The sequence below is a fragment of the Chrysochloris asiatica genome, unplaced genomic scaffold, assembly GCF_000296735.1.
Source record: "Chrysochloris asiatica unplaced genomic scaffold, ChrAsi1.0 scaffold00072, whole genome shotgun sequence".
Classification (NCBI taxonomy): Eukaryota; Metazoa; Chordata; class Mammalia; order Afrosoricida; family Chrysochloridae; genus Chrysochloris; species Chrysochloris asiatica.
In genome coordinates this window covers 12,065,065-12,089,070 of record NW_006408590.1, presented here as the reverse complement: position 1 = coordinate 12,089,070, position 24,006 = coordinate 12,065,065, and the positions used below count along the sequence as shown (strand labels likewise).

Sequence of the window (24,006 nt, the reverse complement as noted above, 5' to 3'; positions counted from 1 at the left end):
TATTCCTTTATATGTGGTTCAGAGTTCTGGGACCATCCCCTGAGCCTGCTTGGTCGGGTATTCTGTGTTGTTGCTGGCAGAGCTCCTCACTGCTCTTCCACCCAATCCGCCATCTTGTTTGTTCTCTTGTATGTTATTCTTAAATTCGAAACCATCCCTGAAAGTATTTGCTTCCTTTTTGGATCTCAAAAGGACTTATTTATCCTAATCCCAATATCTTGATGTAATCAAGAAGAATGATGTAGTTAGTATAGCTAAATAGGAAAGCTGAAGGGCTGAGTTTTATACAAGATCAAAGGACAGTATTATAATGAAATATGCAAAGACCTGAAGTTAGAAAACAAAAAGGAAAGAACAGGGTCAGCATTTCTCAAGCTGAAAGAACTGAAGAAAAAATTCAAGCCTCTGATTGCAATGTTGAAGGATTTTAGGGGCAAAATAAATGAGGATCAAAGATCACAACTTTCGCTTTGGGTTGCACCTCAATGTAAAGAAATAAAAAATCTTCACCACTGGAGCAATAATCAGCATCATAATAAACTGATGAACATCATGATACAAGATTGAAGATGTCAAAAACTTCATTTTGCTTGGATCAACCATTAGCATTCATGGCAGCAGCAGTGAAGTAGTCAAATGATAAGGAGATATGTGAACTCCCAATCCCATGGGCACTGACTTAGCCACTGGGGGCTAGAGCTGAAAGTGAAGTTTCCAGTTGATCGGAAGTGCAGGGAGACATGTGTGAACTCCCAAACTCGCAGCTAGTACCTGTTTGACCTAGCTTGGATGGCTAACTGACCATAACTTGACCAGAAGAAGATAAAGATATCTGATACTGTAAGCAAGTGTAAATTGCTACAATTTGATGAACTGGACCTTTGCTCATGGATGCAGTTGCTCAAAATGTCATATAAGATACAAGCTTGTTTCCTCAGTGCACTGAGTTCATAGAGATGGACAATCTAGGCATTAATTAAAAATGGGGGGATGTAAATAAAGACATGAAGTGGCTGTCTGACGTGCTTTTATGAGTGTACTTAGTTTCAGAACAAGGCAGGCGGTAAGGCGGAATCCCCACTGCATAGTTCTCCTCTTCTTCAGCTGGATCTGGTGAAAGGGGGTGGGGGATTATGGTGATAGGATTTTATGATTCAATTGTGAGTGACTCTTAGCAGGATTCATTGTGGTTGTCACAACTGTAATTGTAGAAAACGTAACTAAAAGAAGGGGGTAGTTAATCTTTCATTTCAGGAACAGACAATCCTAGGACCATCAAGAAGGAAAAATATGAGCAGAGTGTGACAGCAGAGACGGTGGCAGAGGTGATAGCATGGATCGATAGAGCAGCTGCGGGCTCTAGGCTCATGGACTGAGTAAGGCTATGTCCCTGCAGGCAGGAGGCTGGCTTGCAGAATACACCCTTAGGACATTTAAATGAATTTTTTGTTTTGTATGTGTACATCAAATTTTTTTGCTTTGCTCTTCTGTGAAATTTAAGACGAAAAGGAAGCCACAAGGAGGGAATAGGAGAACTGTTGTTGCAGGGAGGGAACTGTAATCATTGAGATGAAACAAAGTACATAATTTGTTGACTATAAAGCTAATGATCTTGTCTGTTAACCTTCACTCAATTGACAATAAAAAGTCTACAAAAAAGTTAAGCAATGTATTGTATCAGGCAAATCTGCTACACAAGACCTCTTTAAAGTGTTCAAGAGTGAAGATGTCAGTTTGAGGATTAAAGTTTGTCTGACCGAAGCCATGGTATTTAATAGTTTCATATGCATGCACAAATTAGACAATGAATAAGAAAGACCATAGAAGAATTGAAGCATTTGAGTTATGGTATTGGAGAAGAATTTTAAAGCTACCACGGACTGCCAGAAGAACAAACAAACCTGTGTTGGAAGAAGTACAACCAGAATGCTCCTTAGAAGCCAGAATGACAAGACTTAGCCTCTCATACTTCAGACATATTATCAGAAGGAGCCATTCCTGAAGAAAAACATATTGTATGGTGAAGTGAAAGGTCAGCAAAAAAGAGGGAGATTCTCCAACAGTGTGGATTGACACCATGGCAGCAGCAATGGGCGCAAGTGTAGCAGCAATTGTGAGGATGGCGCAGGACTGGGTGATGTTTCAGTCTATTGTGCATGGCGTTGCTATGGATTGGAACTGACTAGATGGCACCTAACAACTAACATGGGCAAAATACGGAATGATGCAGGAAGCTGAAAAGAAGATGGAAGAAATATACAGAGTCACCATACCAAAAAGAGTTGGTTGATGTTCAATCCCTTCAAGAGGTAGCATATGATCAAGAACTTGTAGTACTGAAGGAAGAAGTCCAAGCTGCACTGAAGGCCTTGGTGAAAAACAAGGCTCTAAGAATTGACGGGATACAAATAGAGATGTTTCAACAAACTGATGCAGCACTGCAGGTGGTCACATGTATACACCAAGAAATTTGGAAGACTGCTACCTGGCCAGCTGATTGGAAGAGATTGGCTTTTGTGACCATTTAAAAGAAAGGCGATTCTATGGTATGTGGAAATCATTGAACAATAGCATTAATATCACATGCAAGCAAAATTTTGCTAAAGGTAACTAAAAAATAGTTGCAATAGTACATTGACAGGAAGCTGGAAGAAATTTAAGCCAGATTCAGAAAAGGACATAGAACTAGGTTATTATTGCTAATATCAGACGGGTATTGGCTGAAAGCAGAGAATACCAGAAAGAAGTTGACTTGTGCTTTATCAACTATGCAAAGGAATTTGACAGTGTAGATCATAATAAACTGGCTTACAAGCTTTCTGGATTCATAAGAGAATGTTGAACAAGAGCTATCATTGCTGATGTCAGATGGATCTTGGCTGGACAAATTTCATAGAGATGTTTACTTGTGTTTTATTGACTATGCAAAGTCTTTTGACTGTGTGGGTAACAAGCCATTGTTAAGAATGGATATTACAGAAAACTTAATTGTGCTCAAGAGGAAACTGTACATAGATCAAGAGACAGTCATTAGAACACAACAAGGGAATACTGAATTGTTTAAAATCAGGAAAGGCATTTGCCAGGGTTGTATCCTTTCACCAAATTTATTCAATCTGTATACTCAGCAAATAATCTGAAAAGATGGATTATCCGAAGAAGAATCTGGCATCAGGACTAGAGAAGAATTTATCAAAACCTGATGATACTTCCTTGCCTTATGGAAGCAAAGAGTATTTGGAACACTTACTGATAAAGATTAAAGACTCAACTCAATGGCACTTGACAACAATAACAACATATCCAACATTATGTACAGAGCTGAGCTTCATATATGCAAACCCAAGGATAAAATTGAGGCAATAATAAGCGTTTAGAAAGCTACATTTACCTCCCCAATATTCACTATCAATCTTGTGCAAGAGAAAGAAAAGAATTAAACAGACATATCTGCAAATCTATGAGTGGGGACATTTGCTATGGTAAGACAGTAAACTCTTAAACACTCATGGGACAGTTATGAACAGATGAGGAATAGACTTTCAGAGAAAGGAGAGAACATTACCTACAATAGGGATATTGCATAAAGCAGGTAGGATGGGAACCAGAAAGGAAAGCTTGGAAGAGTTTGTAGTGGTAAAGAGGAATTGGAATATGGAAGACAAAGAACAACAAAGAGGTGTTGTTGTTAAGTGCTTTCGAGTTGGTTCCAACTCATAGTGACTCTGTATAGACCTTCTGGAGTGGCTGGTGGATTTAAACCACCTCCTTTGCAGTTAGCAGTCCAGTGCTTATTATACAGCACCACACCTGGACTGGCAGAAGTAAAAAAAAAAATTGTAAACTCAAAATGAAGCAAATTTGAAATCTGGGAGATAAATTTCAAAAGGTATCTTGGACCAGAAAATGGCAAGTCATGCACAGAAGTTTCAGCCTTACCCTTTGGCAATGCAAATGCATTGTTGTTAGTGCTGTGGAGTCATTTCCGATTTATAGAGACCCTGCATAGGGTTTCTGAGGCTTTAAATCTTTGCCGGAGCAGAAAGTCTCATCTTTCTTCTATGGGGCGACTGGTGGGCTCAAACTGTGAACCTTGTGCTTCACAGTCCAGTGCTTATCTTATAGAGCTGTTGTTAAGTGCTGTCAAGTTGGTTCCGACTCGACCAACCTGTACAGGGTTTCCAAGGAGCGGCTGGGTGATTTCAAACCGTCAATTTTGTGTTTCAGACTGACCTTGTGGTCCAGTCCTTGACCCTATGGTGCCATACCGGGACTCATACTTCGTAAATTGATTCACTGGTTCACATGTAAACAGGCTCTTTATTTGGGCGAGGGAGGGGAGTGCAGGTCAGAATGATCTGCTTTCTGTAATGACCAGCATGTCCTTGACCTAGATTAGTCAGATAATTGCCTTCCCTTCTCCGTGTTTTCTAGCAACCTGAATCATTGGTAAAGGAATGAAAGAGAATGATTTGTAGAGGGATTCAGTCATTTCAGATTTTAGCCAGAAGTAGCCTTCATTGCCACAAGTGTAGACTCTTAATTCTTGATTTTATGAAATATGGAAATGGTGTTACATACATACTTGGAGATTTTTGTCAGTTCTTCCCTTTTAAATTAATACCGCCAAAGTTCTCTTTACTTGCTAATTAGGCGACTGTTGGCTGCTTGATTGGGAAAATGAGATGGGAAGGAGTTCTTTTCATTTGTGAAGAAAAAGAAACTTGAACACAATTCAGCTGTGCTTTGAGTTGCCTTGAAATGATCGTCAGAGATCTTAGTTGCAGCGAAAGGACATGAAGAACTCAAGTACTTGCCTATGGTGGATACTGCTGTCTAGATTCAAATAGCAAAATAATCCCTTACGTTGGGCTGCGTTTTAGAAACTTCACTTTGATGTTGATCAAGTTTGCTAATGCTATTTATGTGAAAGGTGGTGGTAGCAGTGTGCTGTGGAGTTAGTGTTTACTCATAGCGACCCTGCATAGCATTTCCAAGGCTGCAAATCTTTACAGGAGCAGAAAACCTCATCTTTCTCCCAAGGAACAGCTGGCAGTTTCAGACTGCTTACCTTAAGGTTAGCAGCCCAACTCATAACCACTACGTTACTAGAGCTCCTTATTTATGTGAATGTTGTTGTTGTTGTTAAGTGCCATCAAATTGGTTCCTACTCATAGCGATCCTGTATAGGGTTTCCGAGGAGCAGCTGGTGAGCTTGAACCACTGACCTTGTGATTCAAACCGACTTTGCAGTCCAGTGCGTTAACCCACAGCACCACACCAGGACTTTATTGATGTAAATAGATAATGCTCATCTATCAACTACCATTTGCTTAAATCACCCAGAGCTGGCCAGTTCCTCTCCTCACAGGTGTTTACATAAATGCAACTTAGGTGAAAGGCAAAATGCTCTTTTCTAAGTGAGCTATCCAAACTTGACTGGCATGTATCTCTTCTGAGAACCTGGGGGGATGTATAGTAGGTTCCCCAGAAGGGTGATCAGGTATGAATCTGAATGGACAGACGTGAACAGTAAATACAGAAAAGGATTAAGCAGCACTGTCTTTTATTCTAGCCTGCAGAGAACCGAAGATCTCAGACCTGGTGAGACGGAGAGTTCTTCCAATGCAGGTTCAATCAAGGTGAGGTTGAAACATCTAACTCTGCTTTAAAAGTGAATGAATCTTTTCCCTTCCGTCCACTTTTTCTGTTGGTGTTTGGCCAAAGACAGTCTGGAGTTTCCTAGGGACATTCAGTACTGACTAGTTATGAGAGAATAGGGCCTGTTTGGTGGAGGCTTATTAGGTGACTGCCTTTAGCCAAGAGGTAACAACGTTTGGAAAATGTACAAATGTCCTCAGTTCATGGGAAAGTAGAAGGTTGGTAGGAGACAGAATTTTAAGATGATCTTTGAGGAATGGGATTTTAATACTTGAGTCTTCCTGAAATGTTTAATATAGCAACTCTTAAAGAGATGGGATTCCTACCAAATGCAGCAGCCAGCTATGATTTAGGAGAGTCCTGGATGATGCCAGTGGTTAATATGCTCAGTTGATACCCAATAGGTTGACTGTTAAAGTCCACCCAGAAGTGCCTCACAAGAAAGGTCTGGTGACCTATTTGCAAAACAATCAATCACTGCAAACCCTATGGAGCACTGTGCTCTGATACGCGTGGGCTCGCCATGAGTTGGTGTTGACTCAGTAGCAACTGGAGAACTGGAGAGGGCTTAGGAAGATATTCTTGGTAGTAACCAGTTAGGTGAGGCAGGAATTAGAGATAAACAACTAGCCATGATAGGGGGGTGGGAGCCCCCAGTATGTTCAGACTTTCTCCTAGAAAACCAGAGATGAGGGCCATCTGGTTGTGAGAGACTAGATCCACCTATACGTGTCCTCTCCTTGTTTTGGAGAAAATACTGTTTTGATCTTATCTCCTACTGTGCTCCTCCTTGTGCTCCCCACTCCAAACACTGAAACTCCTTTGTTTTTTCTGTGCTCTTCCAGCAGTTCTATTTCAGAACCTTTACTCTTCCAACTCCTGGCCAAGAACATGCTTCCACCATTTACATCTTTAACAAGACTGAAATCCTCACTTCCTTTACTTCTCTGCTCATCTGCTCAATTGGCGTCTGCTAGAGAGGCCTTCCCTGAGGGCCCTTTTAAAGACAGCACTGTCACCACTGAGCAGACATCGCTATCCAGCCTTCTCCAATTTTTACTACGTGCTTCTGCATTCTCAGCATTCTTTACCACCTATTGTTTATATACATTTTTTGTTTGTTTGTTTAATTTCTCCCTCCCAACCTCCTGTCCTCCACATTGTACAGGAACATGATCTGTTTCATTTGTGATAAATCTCCAGTGCTTAGAACAATGACTGCCACATAGCAAACTTTCAGTGAATAGACTGAATGAACAACTTGGCTTGATAAATGAATGTTACTCAACTGGTTTCATTTCTCTCTAGAGCTGCATATTCTTGGGCAAATTCCTAAACTTGGTTAATCTTAGTTTCTCCTTTTGAAAAAAATGGCTATAAACATAATAACTTCTGTCTTTGAGGAGTGCTGTAAAAATTAAATGTAATACTAAGAGTTAACATTCATTGTTTGCTCTGTGCCAACTGCCCTTCTGAGGGATTTACATGTATTGTTGTTGAGTGCCATCCAGTCGATTCTGACACATAGCGGCACTGTATAGGGTTTCCTAGGAGCAGCTGGTGGGTTTGAACTGCCGACCTTGTGGTTCAAAGTCCAGTGCTTATCTGATAGTACCACACCAGGAGTCCTTACATGTATTAGTTCATTTAATCCTTGCTATCTTCTCAGCGGTAGTTACAAGCATTATTACCATTTTAGGAGAGGGGTAGATTGAGGTGCAGATATGCTAAGTAACTTACTCAGGGTCATGTTGCAAAGCCAACACGGAAATCCAGTGTCTCCTCTCGTATGCACTAGGCTTGAACTAACTTCTTGTGAGAAGTAGTAACCATGAATTCCAGTAGCTAGAATTGACCCCAACCAAGTAGCCTGGAAAACCCATTGGTCAGGAGAAGTGTAATTAATGCCTCTCTCATCGTCTCCAGGTATGTCTTTCCTTTCTTGTCTTTACCTTTTCAAGCAAGGCATTTCCTTGAAGTACTGGCTGTGGAATCCCAATTCTGCCCCCTTTTCGGATCTTCCTGATTTACCTGGGCTGGACTCTCCACTAAGCGGAGCAAACCTAGTCTTCCTGTGGAGAGAAGTGTTGTAGAGGAGCCCCTGACCTATTTAAAAAGACCAGAAGCCTTCTTGACTTTAAAACAATTGGAACTGGAAGCTGTGTTACTAGGTACCAGCTGTTTCATGTGGATAGGAAAACAATCTCAGAAATTGGTGTTAGGTATCCTTCAGGCAGATGGGTTGCTTGAGTGGGGTCTGCTGATCTCCAGCAGCTAGGAGCCATCCCACCAGGACAGTTAGACCCTCAACATCTAGGAGATGAACTCATTTGTAGAACTGGCACTAAATGCGAGCTAAAGCTGTTGAATAAAATCCATGTGGATGGAATCTTTGCTTTTAGTAAAGTACTGTGTAGATACATAAAACAGATTTCTTAAGATGATAATCAACTTGATGTGGTAGAGACAGCAGGGTGGTAACCATGGTTGCTAAGCTCTGTCTTGGGTACTATTTTACCTTGCTGTGGGTGCTTGAGAACACCAATTTACCTCTCTGTGCTTCCTTGTCTCCACCCATTAAACACTATGGAAAGTACCAATTCCTAAAGAAATTCCAACTTTCCAGTTCACAGTCATTAAGCACCAATATAAAATGAACTTGAGCTGTAGAACATACCTAAGTCTCCCCCAAGAGTCCCCAAGCAGTCCCTGGGGCCTTTAGCATCAAGTTCATTTAATTCCTCTTTTCACATTTACATACAAACTCTAGATTTCTACCAATCAATATGCCCTGAGAGAAAATTCTATTCTCTGAGGTGTGCTAATTATATCGCTAATTGCTAAATCAAGCTACTGTATCAACACAGTTTAGTTCAAGTCAATTCCTAATATTACCCCATTATGATAATATTTAGAAAAAAATATATGCCTGGATTTCTCTACTCTAAATTAACTCCCTTTCAGGTATAATTTCACAATGAATTCATTTTGTGTGCATGTACAGCATACTTTGGGATAACAGCTATTATACCAGATAATATCCTCTTTGGTTAAAATCCTAGGTAGCTGGAGGGATGCCAGAAATGGAAATTAGGAAATAAAATGAAGGCTGAGGCATGTAAGAGAATTACGAGAGTTGGCTGTGGTAGACTGGAAGAGCGTGTGTATATGAGAGAGAGAGAGAGAGAGAGAGAGAGACAGAGAGACAGAGAGACAGAGAGACAGAGAGACAGAGAGAGACAGAGAGAGAGACATTGTCTTCTTCTTCTGTATCCAAATATCTACATGAGGATTGACAAGGATGCTAAAGGAGTCAGAATGTCTGTCTCGTATTCTGCTTTATCTGGGCCCCTGTACCTCACTCAGGGAGACACCGTTACACCAGCTGTACTCATCAGCACTCAGCAAGCAGAAACTGCAGGGTGTCCCTACCAAGAAGCCACTTCTTCCCTTTGGAGACCTGCCTGCCGGGTACCAACATCTGCACACCCAGCTCCAGTACGAATGCATCTCTCCCTTCTACCGCCGCCTGGGCAGCAGTCGGAGGACCTGTCTGAAGACTGGGAAGTGGAGTGGGCGGGCTCCGTCTTGCATCCCTAGTGAGTAGAGGCTCATCTTTTCCGGGGAACAGCTTCCATCTTGCTTCTTCTTGTTGTTAAGTACTGTTGTGTTAGTTCTGACTCATAGCAACCCTGCATAGGGTTTCTGAGGAGTGGCTGGTGGGTTTGAACCACTGATTTTATGGTTAGCAGCTGGTGCTTATCCTACAGTGCCACACCAGAACTCCATTCCATCTTGCTTGGCTGTCTGTAAAACGTCATTCCTCCTTGTGGAAGATTTCTTGGTAAGGGCTCCTTGCCAAAAGAAAATCGTCCTCTACTGTTCCCTTGCTTGGTGCTATGTAGAATTCCACAGTTAGGATTCCTTTTTGGGGTGTTTAAATTTAATTTCCAGAAGAAATTAATCATTAGATCTCTTTTTTTGGAGGGCGGAGCATATTTTCCGTTTATAATTCTATCAGAACATTTCCTGATAGTGGGATTTATTTAGGGGAAAAAAAAGAACAATCATTAAACACTTGGTGTAAAAGGAAGTAAAGGACCAAGATTTGTGATCTTGGTCACCCTGTCTTTACCCTAGTTTTCATACTTATTATCCAATGGGGATAATATTAATTGCCTCATAAGGTAAGGAGCTCTGGTACCGTAGTGGTTACGACTTGGGCTGCCAACCTCAAGGTCAGCAGTTCGAAACTACCAGTGGTTCCATCGGAGAAAGATGAGGCTTTCTGCTTCTGTAAAGATTTACAGCCTCGGAAACCCTGTGCAAGGTCACTATGAGTCGGAACCGACTCCATAGTAAAGGCTATGGCGGTGGGAGAAAGATGAGGCTTTATGCTCCCATAAAGACTTGGAAACCCTATACATGGTTGCTATGAGTCAGAACCAACCCAACGACTTATAATTGCCACCGCCAAGGCTGAGGCGAGTTTCTACCTGGAAGAAACTCTTGCACATACATACTAAGCTACCTGTCTCATTCTCTTTGTCAAAGGTGAACAAAACGGCCAGACTTTGCTAAATATTTCGATGCATCATCTCATTGACTCTCATTAAGAACCATCTGAAGCAATTGCTATTACTAAATATACTCTACAGGCAAGAAAAGTTAGGTTCTAAAACATTGGACAACTGCCCAACATCCAACTGATAATGAAGTACAGACTTGGGATTGGAACCAGGTTTCATTTGACTGCAAAGCCTTGTGTTTTAACCCTAGACCACATCAAGGTGGATGATTAATATTTTAAGAAAAGGGATAAAGAGCAGTTAGCCCACCTGCCCAGATTTGTGCTCTCCTGGTTGAGTGAGCAACACGTTTCTCTTTGGATAGGGAAGATCTGAATTTATCTTACTGTGTCTGTGCTTTCTCCATAGTCTGTGGGAAAATTGAGAACATCACTGCTTCCAAGACCCAGGGCACGCGCTGGCCATGGCAAGCGGCCATCTACAGGAGGACCAGCGGGGTGCACGGGGGCAGTCTGCACAAGGGTGCCTGGTTCCTGGTGTGCAGTGGTGCGTTGGTGAATGAGCGCACGGTGGTAGTTGCTGCCCACTGTGTCACTGACCTGGGGAAAGTCACTGTGATCAAGACAGCTGACCTCAAAGTTGTCCTGGGAAAATTCTACAGGGATGATGACCGGGATGAGAAGACAATCCAGAATTTGAGGGTAAGAGAGGGCTGGAAACCAAGAAACTGGGTCTTAGCATAACAAACTCTAAGCACTGTGAGAATAATGACTGAGGCTTTCCTCTCACCATAGTGTTTCATTTAGCACCCAGCCCAGAGTCTGGCATACGATGTGCACTCAATATGCTATATTGACAGATAATGTTGTTGCTGTTGTGAAGTGCCACCGAGTCAGTTCCGACCCATAACAACCCTGTATAGGGTTTCTGAGGAGCAGCTGGTGAGCTTGAACCACGATCTTGCAGTTCAAACAGTTTTTGCAGTCTGGTGCATTAACCCACAGCACCATACCAGGACTCCAGTGACAGATAATAGGAAGGGCCATTTAGACTGATCATGGAGTCTTTTCTCTTTGTTTTTAAAATAGGGCTGAGACAAAGATACCTCCTTATATATTAATCTCTTGTTACACTTAGGACATCGATTTTTATCCAAGATAATTCTAATCAATATATAATATCCTTCTCTCCCTCCTTGCTTATCTCCCTCCCTGTCTCCCATCCATCCATCCATCCATCCATCCATCCATCTATCCGTTCATACAGAATTGGGCGCCCATAATCCTAATGTGATTCACATTACTCACTGAGAATAGGTAGACAAAGGAAACTAATACTAGTTTTTCCCTGGAGCACTTGCAGTCCTGTGAGACAGGCCCGTATATTGAGATCAATGCAGCACCAGAGAAGCCCAGGTAAATGCATCCAAATGTAGTTGGCATAATTGAACAAACAGAAACAAAATACAGGGTACCACAGATGTTAGCTTCTAGGAGCCTCCTTCAAAGTGAATGATCAGCAAGGATTGGGACAATCGGGAACGAAGTTTTGGAGAAGTTGTATGGAACATTCTAGGTGTAGCACCATCTTACTGGCTTGAAGTGATCACAGAGGACCAGAAATTCAAAGCTGGTAGTCTTCAAGGGTTTGCGATTTGATGGCACCAACATAATGTTTTTAATCAGTTGTTTGCCAACATTTCAAAACCAGGAAGTTTCAGATAGCCACGTGGAGACCTAGGCTCTCTGACACCATTAGGATCCTGGTCCCACTTTTCTACATGGCGTGCTACCTACCTTAGATGGGTGTGTGAGCCTGTGCTCTGCCTCCCCTCCCCTGACTGTCCATTCCTTTTATTCAGCATCACCTTCCAGGTCCTGGTAGACACAGCAGCTTCCAACCTTGGAACTAGAGTACTTACTTTCTACAACCCTTTGAGCAGAGTATCTCCAAATAATTACAGCTGTCTCTTAGACATTTTCTCCTGATAATTTGATAACCCCAGGGCTGGCCTATTCTTGTCCATTGTGGAGTTGGCTGTTCACCCTGGCTCTATTCCTTGTATTTGTAGATTTCTGCTGTCATTTTACATCCCAACTATGATCCCATCCTGCTGGACTCTGACATGGCCATCCTGAAACTCCTGGACAAGGCTCGCATCAGCACCCGAGTGCAGCCCATCTGCCTAGCAGCTACTCGTGACCTCACCACCTCCTTTCAGGAGTCCCACATCACCGTGGCTGGCTGGAACATCCTGGCTGATGTGAGGACCCCCGGCTTCAAGAATGACTCACTGCATTCAGGGGTGGTCAGTGTGGTGGACTCACTGTTGTGTGAGGAGCAGCATGAAGACCATGGCATCCCAGTGAGTGTCACAGATAACATGTTCTGTGCCAGCCAGGACCCCACCGCTCCTTCTGACATCTGCCTGGCAGAGACAGGGGGCATCGCAGCACTGTCCTTCCCGGGACGGGCATCGCCTGAACCTCGCTGGCACCTGGTGGGACTGGTCAGCTGGAGTTATGATAAAACATGCAGCCGTAGCCTCTACACAGCCTTCACCAAGGTGCTGCCTTTTAAAGACTGGATCGAGCGAAACATGAAATGAGCTTCAGGCCTGCGTGAGCAGCTTTCTCAGACGTCCACCAGGATGTGGGAGCTACGTGTGTTGCCTGAGGCAGTATTGGCCTGCGGTGCGATTTTGCCTGTGAATTTGGCTGTGCCATAGCTTCTGATTTCAGGGCCAAAACTCAACAGAGGTTGAGTAGAAACTGGCTTCTGGTAAGCCACTATGTCCCTGAACATTTGGACAAAGCATTTATAAGACACCAGGGCTTTCAAAAAGATAATATGAATAGCAAAGAAAACCTCCTTATTCAACTGGCCTGAGGGCCTTCCCCATCCTTCAATGGTGCCATTGTCATGGTCAGCTCTGGTTACCAAGAAAGAACTAGGCCTCATGAGACCACTTCCAAGACTCAAGCCAAACCAAGTTCCAAAGAGCCACTTGCAAGATGGTAGAGCTTAGAGGAGGTGCATGCTTTTTTGTACATTGCCACAGTTCAACGTAGTCCTTTTCCCTCCCAAACCCCTGTACATATTTTAATAAAACGAGGGTTACCTTCTGACCTACAAAATCCGTGTGCTCTGATTCCTGCATGCTCTTTCTCTGTACTACGTATATTGGGGCCAATGACTGGTGGCAACCCTTTTAAAATAGAGCCATGAGCTAGAATTCCCAAATAATGCATCTGACAAAGCCATGGTCATCTTTCCCATACCACCCTGGGAGGTTGGTGGGTCACTGGCTGAAGGAGCAGGGATGTGGTGACACCAGATTAGGCACAGGCAGAGGAATGAGATCGTTTTTAACCTCCCCTCTGGTTTGCATTCTCCAGAACCAACACAAAACCGCATTGTGAACGTCCATAAATCTTTATGATGTATTTTTATAGCATCTGAATTGGAATCACATATTAAATCATGCTAGATTTAGATAGACCCTAAACTGTCATCTCATTCTATGACTGACATGATTTTCCTCTCAAGTCCCACTCACAGATCCCATGAGACACTGGAGTAAGGGATGAGATGAATTCAGTCCAACCAAATACTTTGAATGATGTCAGGAATATTGTCTCTTTTGGTTGGCTCACTCTTTCATTCTTTTCCCCCTTCTCCTCTCACTATTGTTCTCTTCAAGGTGGTATCTTAGAGGTCTGCATGGTTTCAAATATAGAAACTAAGTGGGGACTTGTGAGTTCCTACTAGTCCTGATACGTGTGGTGGGTCTTTCCGGTCCCTGGGTGTTTTGCGGACATTTGGTGCTAAGCTTTGTAACTTCTGTTACCTTGAGTCATGCTTCCTCTCAGCCTCAGTGGGCTCCATGGCACTCCCTGCTGATTTGGATCCTCCTCAGCTCTTGGTGTGGCGCTGTGGGTTAATGTGCCAGACTGCAAAGCTATTTGAACTGCAAGGTCAGTGGTTCAAACTCACCAGCGGCTCCTTGGAAACCCTATACAGGGTCGCTATAGGTTGGAATAGAGTCGACAGCACTCAACAACAACAACAACAACAACAGCTCTTCCTGGTGCTGCGGTACTCCTGAAGACTGACCGTAGCTCCTATTTAACCCTGGTTGGGGTCACTAAGCCCTAATGCCATAATGACAACATTCTCTGGAAGCTCCCAGTCAGATACTCAGAGAGCTCTTCCTCCCTTGAGGACTTGTGGGCACTTGTGGGTCTTTTCCACATCCCTTGAGAACTGAAAGCCTAGGGTTGTTACACCCTAAGAGACATTCTTCTTCTATAATTCCAAAAAGGAACTTTACTGTTCCTGCAATCTATCTGAGAGAACGTCTACTCAAAGACATTAAACCCAAGACAGCAACCTGACTCCGTATTTGTATCTCTTGGCTTTCCCATAATCCCCTGGGCCAGAAGGGATTTTCTTGTACTTTTTCTTTTTGTCAGGCAGGGACTTTCCATTAAGTTGTATCCATCTCTTTTCCACTCCCCCCACCCTCATCTTCATGACTTAATCTGTGATAAAATGACTTAACCTAAATAATGGCTTAATTATCTGTTGCTGAATAACAAATTGCCCCAGAACATTGTTGTTGTCGTTGCTAGGTGCACTCAAGTTGGTTCTGACTCATAGGGACCCTTGTATAACAGAATGGAACACTGCCAAATCCTGCACCATCCTCACAACTGTTGCTATGTTTGAATCCACTGTTGTAGCCACTTAGGCAATCCATCTTCTTGGAGGTCTTCTTTATTGCTGACCCTCCACTTTTACAAGTATGATGTCCTTCTCCATGATGTCCCTCCTGATAACATGGCCAAAGTATGTGTTATGAGGGCTCATCAAGGTTGCTTCTAAGGAATATTCTGCCTGTATGCCTTCCAGTGACAGAATTGTTGATTCTTCTGGGAGTCCTTGGTACTTTAAATGTTCTTCTCCAACATTACAATTCAAATGCATCCATTCTTCTCTGGTTTTCCTTAATCATTGCTTTCACAAGCATATAAGGTAATTGAGAATACTAGGGTTTGGTTCAGGGACACTTTAGTCTTCAAAGTGACATCTTTGACGATTTGCTCTTAACACTTCAAAGCAGTCTTTTGCAACAGATTTGCTTAATGCAACTAAGTCATATGATTTCTTGACTGCAGCTTCCAAGGGTATTGATACTAAAGTAAAGTGAAATCCTTGACAACAACTTTTCACCTTTGATCATGATGTTACTTATTGGTTCTGTTGTGAGAATTTTTGTTTTCTTTACATCGTAATGTGGTCCACATTGAAGGCTGTATTATTGCCAAGTTCTTCTTCACATAGTCCAGCTCCTCAGATTATCTGCTTAGCATTCAGATGGAATAAGTATGGTGAAAAAAATATAACCCTGATCCACACCTTTCCTGATTTTAAACCATTCAGTATTCCCTCATTTTGTTCTACTGACTGCCTCTTGGTCTATGTACTAGTTCCATATGACCACAATTAAGTGCACTGGAATTACCATTCTTCACAATGTTATTTATAGTTTTTATGATCCACACAATTGAATGTCTTTGCATGATCAATAAACACAAGTAAACATCTTTCTAGAATTCTCTTCATTCAGCCAAGGTCCACCTGATTTAAGTAACGATATTCCTTGTTCCACATGCTCTTCTGAAACCAATGTAAATTTCAGTGTATTGCTGTGACTATTTTTAAATTATATTCAGCAAAATTTTACTTGTGGGCAATTTTAATAATATTGTTCCATAATTTCTGCATTCTGTTTGAATACCTTTATTTGAAATAGGTACAAATATAGATCTTTTCCAGTGGGCTGACCACATAGCTCTCTTTCAAATTTCTTGGTATAGATGAGTGTGTGTTTCCAGCACTACGTCAATTAGTTGGAGCAGTTCAATTGATAGTCTCAATTCCTGGAGACTTGTTTTTCACCAATGACTACAGTGCAGCTTACACTTCTTCCTTCCATACCATCGAGTCTTGGTCATATGGTATCTTTGGAAATGGTTGAATGTTGTCCAAACAATAAACATTTATTTTTTCAGCTTCAGTGGGTTAGCAATTTAACCTAGTCAACATGTTGTTTATAGTCGTCTGATGACTTGGTGAGGGCTGGAGGATTTGAGCACATGGCATAGTTTGGTGCCTATGATCCCTAATGAGCTAGGGCTGCCTCTGCATCTGTGTCAGTAGACCACTGGCTGGAGTCCCAGTGTAGCACTGTAGGATAAAGCACAGGACTGCAAGGTAGCTTTGAACTACAAAGTCAGCGATTCAAACTCACCAGCTGATCCTTGGAAACCCTATATACTGGGTCGCTATGAGTCAGAACTGACTGGACAGCACTTAACAGTAGCAACAAGAAGTTCATCATGAACTATGCAACTGTTGGTGCCGTCTTACCTACCTAGTGCTGCTATAACACAAAGTTCACAATTGCTGTTGTTAAGTGCTGTCTAGTCAGTTCTGATTCATAGCAACCCTGTATAGGGTTTCTGAGGAGCAGCTGGTAGGTTTGAATTGCTAACCTTGTAGTTTGCAGTTCAGTACTGATCCTACAGTGCTACACTAGGAGTCCAAGTATCATAAATGGGTGGCTTTAAAGAACAGATAGGTTGGCAGTTCAAATTCCCCAGCTGCTGTAGGGAGAAAAGACTTGGTGATTTGCTCCCATAAAGATGGCAGTCTAGGAAAACCAAATGGGGCGGTTCTCCTTGACACGGAATCACTAGGAATTGGAATCTACTTGAGTGGTACCCAGTAAAAACAACAAAGAACAGACGTTTATTTTCTCATCGTTCTGTAGGTTAAAAGTCCAAATGAGGGTCTCAGCCATGTGAATGTCCTGCTTGTCCAAAGTCAGTATCATTCTGTGACTGTGACAGAGCAAGACATAAAAAAGACCAGTATGTATTTTACCTGAGAACAAACAAAAGGTCACTATGGAAATCACAAAAGTATCAAATACCTGAGGACAAACAAAAGAAGGTCACTATGGAAATCACAAAAGTATCAAATATCCCCCCTCTCCTGGTTACTCTGAGTGGCTGATGCTTCTTTACCAATGACATCTTAAGTCTCTATTCAAGGTTTATGAAGACAACATTACTCCCAGCATCCAGATCCTGACTGGTGGGGATGCTGAGTGTTCGTTGAGTTCGTCCTGACTCCACAGTTCCCATGAGGTGCTCATCACAAGTACCAATAAATCCAACTTGTTAAACTATAGTTGTGATCCTGGTAGTCTTTGGCTGGAGGACATTGACAAAAAAAATTAAGAAAAATATATACTACTTGTGCAAGAATCTTTCCTGGGGAGATACCAGGTTTACACATTAAATGGACTTTAAAGAGTAGCTGAATAGTCAACTCACACTGTATTCCCAAACATAAACTCCAGCAGGAATTGAGATGAAGGGGTGATGTAAGCAGACCAACATTTTTGTTAACTTGTCACTCACAGGGTAGCACTAACTTCAATTGAGTCTTCATAGCGATGGACAGGAAAGAAAGAGGGTATTGTAAGTAAGGAAAACATATAAGATTAGGCTTGAAGGGGATTGGTTTAGAGAAGGGCAGATTATTTCTCATCACAACTCTTCTATTCCAATGACAGACCAGGTTGGTCAACCAAATAGCAGCCAGTCAAGATAAGGTCAATTAGCTATGACTAGTGAATGTTATTGGAGTCCTGATGTAGCGCTGTGGGTTAATGCGCCAGATTGCAAAGCTGTTCGAACTGCAAGATCGGCGATTCAAGCTCACGTGTCAGTCCTTGGAAACCCTATATAGGTTTGCTATGGGTTGGAACAGACTCAATGGCACTTAACAACAACAACAGTGAATGTTATGGAGTCCCGATGTGGCACTGTGGGTTAATGTGCCAGACTGCAAAGCCATTTGAACTACAAGTTTGGCAGTTCTAGCTCACCAGCTGCTCCTCGGAAGCTGTATATAGGATCGCTATGGCTTGGAGTCGACTCGATGGCACTTAACAACAACAACAACAACAGTGAAGGTTCTGATCAATTACACAATGGATGTATCCTGACAGAAAGGGAAAAAAACACAAGGACTAGATCTTCCAATGCTTAAAGAATCCAGGTTCTAGACTTATTGAGATTGGAGAAGTCCCGGAGAATATTATTACCCTGAGTTACTCTTCAAACCTTGAAGCAAAACAATTCCCTAAAGTCACCTGAAAACTAAGTAACAGATTAGCTCAAAAAGTAAAGATGGCCACCTTTGAGTCTACTGTTCTTTTTGAAAAAATTACCTAATTTAGACTAAGTGGACAACAGTTGTAAAGCATAGATGAGATGGTTGGAGACAAAGAGTTTATAGCAATGGGAGTGAAACAACTAGAACAGAAATAATGAGAATGTTGTTACAAAGTGAAGAATGCAACTCATCAGTCATTAGGTCTAGACAGTGCTCAATGGTAGTCGATTAGGGTGTGTATTTTTTCACACAAAATAACTTAAAATATTGGTACATTTAAAAAAGTTAATTCCAACTAGTGTGTGTGGGGGTCTCAAATGTCAAAATAAATTTGTTTTCTTACTGAATATTTTCAAATATCAAGTCCATTATGATGTTGCCAGGAGACTGGGAAAGTTCCTAAGGCTGATGGTGCTAGGCAGGGGGCAGTGGTTAGAAAATGCAGCCTGAGCTCAAATCCCAGTTGGTGACTTACACAGCATGACCTTGAGCATGTCACTCAATCTCCATTCTATCGATGTGTTATCTATAAATGGGATTGGGATGCTAGAGGTTTCTGTGAAGCAATGCCTGCATAGTTAGTAAATGGAACAGTATTGTTGTTGTTGGTAAGTGCTCCAGAGTCGGTTCTGATGCACAGCGACCCAGTCTAGGGTTTCCAAGGAGCGGCTGGTGAGTTTGAACCACTGACCTGAGGTAGAGTGCTTATCCTACGGCGCCACACCAGGACTCCAAAGAGTAACGGGCGCTATTAATGTCAATTGTTTTCTTGTTCTTCAGGAGGAGGAGGCTAGAGGTTGAGAAACAAGTTATGGGAACCTTAGGAGAGACAGGAAGATGAAAGGAAGTTTTATAATGCTATTGAGATTCAAGCATGTGAAAATACATTTAGCCATCCAAGGAGTGGGGTTAGTAAACAGAAAGGATGGGCAAAAGTAAATGGAGGCCAAGGGTTAAAAGTCATGAAGGTTTAGAGCAAGCAACAAATGGACTTGTAAATGGGAATTATCTGTACAAACTTAGAGATAAAGTAGTAGCTTCTGCCAAGATGTAAAAACACATTCTGCTATCCTTAATTCCCCCTTTCCATGAACTTTTAAAAGCCTCCTTGTACATGTGTATGTGTGTGAAGAGCGTACAAGATAGACTTATTAAAAGCTTAGGAGCCTGGGTGACGTAATAATGGTTAAGTGCTTGGCTGTTGACCAAAAGGTCTGTAGTTCAAACCCACCAGTGGGTCTTCAGGAGAAAAGACCTGGCAATCTTTCAATGATGACAGTCTTGGAAACTCTACGGGGCAGTTGTATTCTGTCCTATAGGTAGGTTAACTATGAGTCAGAATTGACTTGATTGTAGCTAACAACAACAGCAAGAGTGAAACAACTAGAACAGAAACAAGAGACTGTTGATACAAGGTGAAGGCTGTAACTGATCATCCTTGTTTGGTGCTGTAGAGTTGACTCTAGAAACTCTTGAATGGATGTGAAGTGGACCATGGGAATTTACAGCCATCTAGACTTCCCCTTTCCAGCACAATACACACTATTTTTTGGAATTATGAGTATGGGATTTCAATATGAATCTTTCTAGTTCTTTGGGGTTTAAGAATTTTCCTGCTGTCAGTTGTCCCCTGGTCAAAAGCTAATGATGTGCCCCCCACATTTACCTCCTATATTAGAATGTTAACAGATTAAAACCTTTTTCATTCTGAATTCCATCAAGAATTGTGATTCCATTGATTTTCCACCTGTCTGTCATTCATTCATCAGCAAAAATTTACTGTTTACGATGTGCCAAGCACCGTTGATGATTGTTTGGTGCTGTAGCGTTGACTCGGACTCCTAGTGACCCCATGTGACGGAGTAAGTAGTAATAGGACATTCTAGGCTGGAATCTTGATGGGAGCAGATCATCAGGTATTTCTGTTATGGAGCAACTGGATGGGTTTAAACCACCAGCTTCAGTTAGAAGCCTAGTGCTTAAGCATTGCACCACCAGAACTCCTCCAGGAAGATTAAAGGTGGTCAAAATAGGCCTGGTGCTTGCACTCAGTTGCACTATCACAAAAGAACATTGCAGAATTATAAAGTATTGTAAGCATAAGACAAAATACAGCATACTGTAAGGATAGACAACAGGGGGAAGAGATTTAATATGGAGAGAATTGGGAGAAACGCTTGGCTTCCTGAGGAAATGATGGCTGAGTTGAGGCGTTAACCACTAGAGGCAAGGTGGAGAGTGAGGAAGAGCATTCCAAACAGTGGGACCTTGAGGAGGCTGGCTCCTGACATATTTGAGAAACTTCTAGAAGCTTCTGTGTGTATCTTACACACAGTCATCATCTGTCTGTCAGTGGAGGCTTTCATATGGCTATGATGCTGACAGGTTTCTATGGAGCTTCCAGACTGGGAAGAAAGGCTTGGAATCTACATCTGAAATTCAACAAATGAACACAATGGTCGGATCCAAAATTGACCATGAAGACAGCACAGAACCAGGCAGTGTTTTATTCCATTGTGCAAGGGGTTGCCATGAGTTGGGGATCAATTGGATGGCAGCAGAAAGCACTACAGAAACGAGTAAGGCTGCAGGAGAAAGAGCAGGTAGAAGAGTAGAGTGGTATGAGGTTGGATGGAGACAGATTCATATCTGGGAGAATTGAATGAGAAGCCACGGCCAGACTATACCATTTATCTCACACCGTATGCAATTCCTAGAGTGTGTACTGGGAGTTATTACTGAGGTCATTACATCTAGCCCTTGGCTCTGACTTTGGGGTTTCCCGTTGTCCTTCTAACCTGAACATGAATGAAGACCATGAGCCTCATTGAAGTGCCACAGATGGTTCTAACAGATCAGGATCTTAACTGAAGACAAGATGCATTAGGAGAAGAAAGCTGACAGCCGATGTAAAATGCAAAGAAGTGAGACACATTTTACATCTTCACTCTTGCCTTATCTCCCCTTGCCCCTTCTCTAGAGTCCTGTGAAAAGTTTGAGTAGAATAGTTTAGGTCCCTAGAGTTTAGGGAAGTTTATCTTTTCAGTGCTGTTGGAACGTTTTGGAGTGATTTGGTAGCAATTTGCGGTCTCTTTTTGCTTTTCTTGGCAGCAGGACTTGCGGTTCCTGGCAGGGCTCTGCCCGGATGTGCCGAGTCCCAGCATTTTCAGACCATCTCAATGGCTGAGTTTTTTAGGTCTCGCTTCACGTTTGTATTCCTATTCCGAATATTTATCAAGAGTTTTGTGGACTAGGTTTGGTGGAGAGCTTTATCAAGAAAGCGGAGTAGGGGAGGTCAGTAGATAAAATTAGGGAGTAGCTTTCTCAGGGAAAGGGGCCCTGGTGGTGCATTGGTTAAGCACTTAGCTGCTAACGGAAAGGCTGGTGGTTTTCTCTAAGGGAGAAAGATGTGACAGTCTTCTCTAAAGTTTTACAGCCTTGGAAACCCTATGGGGCAGTTCTACTCTGTCCTTTAGGGGAGTTATGAATCCAAATAGACTTGTCGGCAATGGATTTGGTTTTGGGCCTTTTCTCAGGTGGAGAATAAAATTAGAGATTGAATTCTTGGAGAGAAAAACAAACAAAAACAAACCAGAGTCATGTTCCTGAACTTGTGGTTTCTAGGAAAAGGCAATTCTGCAAAAAAGAAACAAAGAATGGTATTAATCATAAAATGGGTCCAATTCCAGAAGAGTTGAGTATTTTCAGTGGAAAAGTAAACAGAATATTACAAAGACAGTAGTCTCCAGGTGCTAAGAAATGGAACCCCTAAGTGAAGTGAAGAATCTTCCAACTGACTGTACTTATGCAAACCATACCGTTCACAGTTGTCACTCATCCTAATTCTTTCAGCCTTTGATTAAATAAATAAGAAATCCCTGAATCTATCATCTCTGTTTAGAGCTAAATTACCTGGTTGCTATCTCTTTCCTTCTCTCTTAGTAATTCATTAGACAATACTTTTGCAATTTGGTGTACTCTCTCAGGACTATCAGAGCAATTTAATAAAGATGTGACTAGAGAAAATAGAGTAAGGATCACACCACTGGATTTCCTGAAGTCACTACAATCTGGCTTGTGTCCTTGAATCTGTCCTTTAGACAAATCACTTGGTATTCACCCATAATGGAACTGGGATTAACCTAAGAAATCCCATCAAATTTTTCTATCTTTCCTTTTGTTCATCACACCAACCAGCTGCCATTAAGTTGGTGACTGCATGTGTGTCAGAGTAGAACTGTGCTCCATAGCCGATTTATATGAAATAGATTGCCATTCCTTTCTTCCGAGCTGCCTCCGGGTGGACTTACACCTCCACAATCTTTCTGTTAGCAGTTGAACATGTCAGACGTTTGCACCACGCAGGATTTCCTTGCCCATCAAGAGGATGTCATTGTTGAATTTTGTGATGTCCAAGCAGGTTGGAAGATGGGTGCCTGCCTAACTGTCTACCTTTTCGAGGATTAGGAAGAACTGAGGTTAGAAATGAAAAAACCAGTAATCACTCTCAAAAAGTATTTCCACTTTATACAGGACCAAGCTACTAAAAAACAATCAGTCACTCTCATTTCAAACTTTATAGTTATTATGGTGGGCATAAAGAATTGCACTAACCCTGATATTTAGCCTCAAATCATCTCTTAGAGGATGCTGACAGAGAGGAATGACATACCAAGAGCTCACAATTCATCATTTTCCACTGTCTCCTTTCCTCCTGCATCTGTATTAAATCAACAGAATGAATTCACGCATTTTCAATTAGAATTCATCAGGTACTAAGCGTAGGTAACAAATGTCTCAGCCTTTACAAACTCTCTATTTAATGAGAAGGTTTCTGCCCAAAGAATGGACTATATTTAGACTAAGTTCTCAGTCCCAACTGCAGTTTCTCTGAAGTAACATCTCTTTCCTCATCAGTTTAGAGAGTGAGGTAAAAATAGAACTCCCTTACTTTCCTTTTGCTAACCTGTGTTAACAAGAAAAGAGTGAATGAACTCAACTTGTATCTTACTGCTTCAGGTACCCGGGAGACCATGAGTTTCTGTTCTTTCTTCAGTGACCAAAAACCTGACAAACAGGGCCACAGGCTGCCTCATCTATAGCTGTACCAATGTTGGTGGAGCTGCAGTGTTGGCACCAACCTTCTAGGTGATGACAGTGGCAGTGGCTGGAGGCTGGCATAATGGGGATGATACTAGTTACCGCAGTGTGCCAGGAACTGTGCTGACTACTTTACACGACGTTGCCTACATTTAGTTCTCCTAAGAGCCCAGTGGATTCCTGTCATTGCTATCCCCACTCATGCCCAGGAAGGGTAATAGAAAAAGAAGTGGGGAGTGATGGACTCAATTTAAATTGATGGTGGATGGTTTTCTCATGAGCAAATTCTGAGATCACCAATAATCCTACAGAGCAAGGCAGATGAAATGAAACGGAAATATCAATTTTTTATTTCTTTTTTTAAAAAATGTTTTATGTGAATTATGTGATAGTTTACATGGGAGAACATTGGTTTTACATTCATTCTATCGTATATTGTTTCATTGCCATGATTACAATCCCC

General features: G+C 42.0%; 1 protein-coding gene across 1 annotated transcript in view; it reads left to right on the top strand.

Annotated features, from left to right (window-relative positions):
• PAMR1 (peptidase domain containing associated with muscle regeneration 1) overlaps positions 1-12,798 on the top strand; it is a 117,426-nt gene extending 104,628 nt beyond the window's left edge. The window contains exons 6-8 of the mRNA XM_006864913.1: positions 9,060-9,260; positions 10,599-10,891; positions 12,262-12,798. Coding sequence (XP_006864975.1) covers positions 9,060-9,260; positions 10,599-10,891; positions 12,262-12,798 — 1,031 coding nt within the window. The remainder of the gene's footprint in view (positions 1-9,059; positions 9,261-10,598; positions 10,892-12,261) is intronic.
• Positions 12,799-24,006: the final 11,208 nt, after the last annotated feature.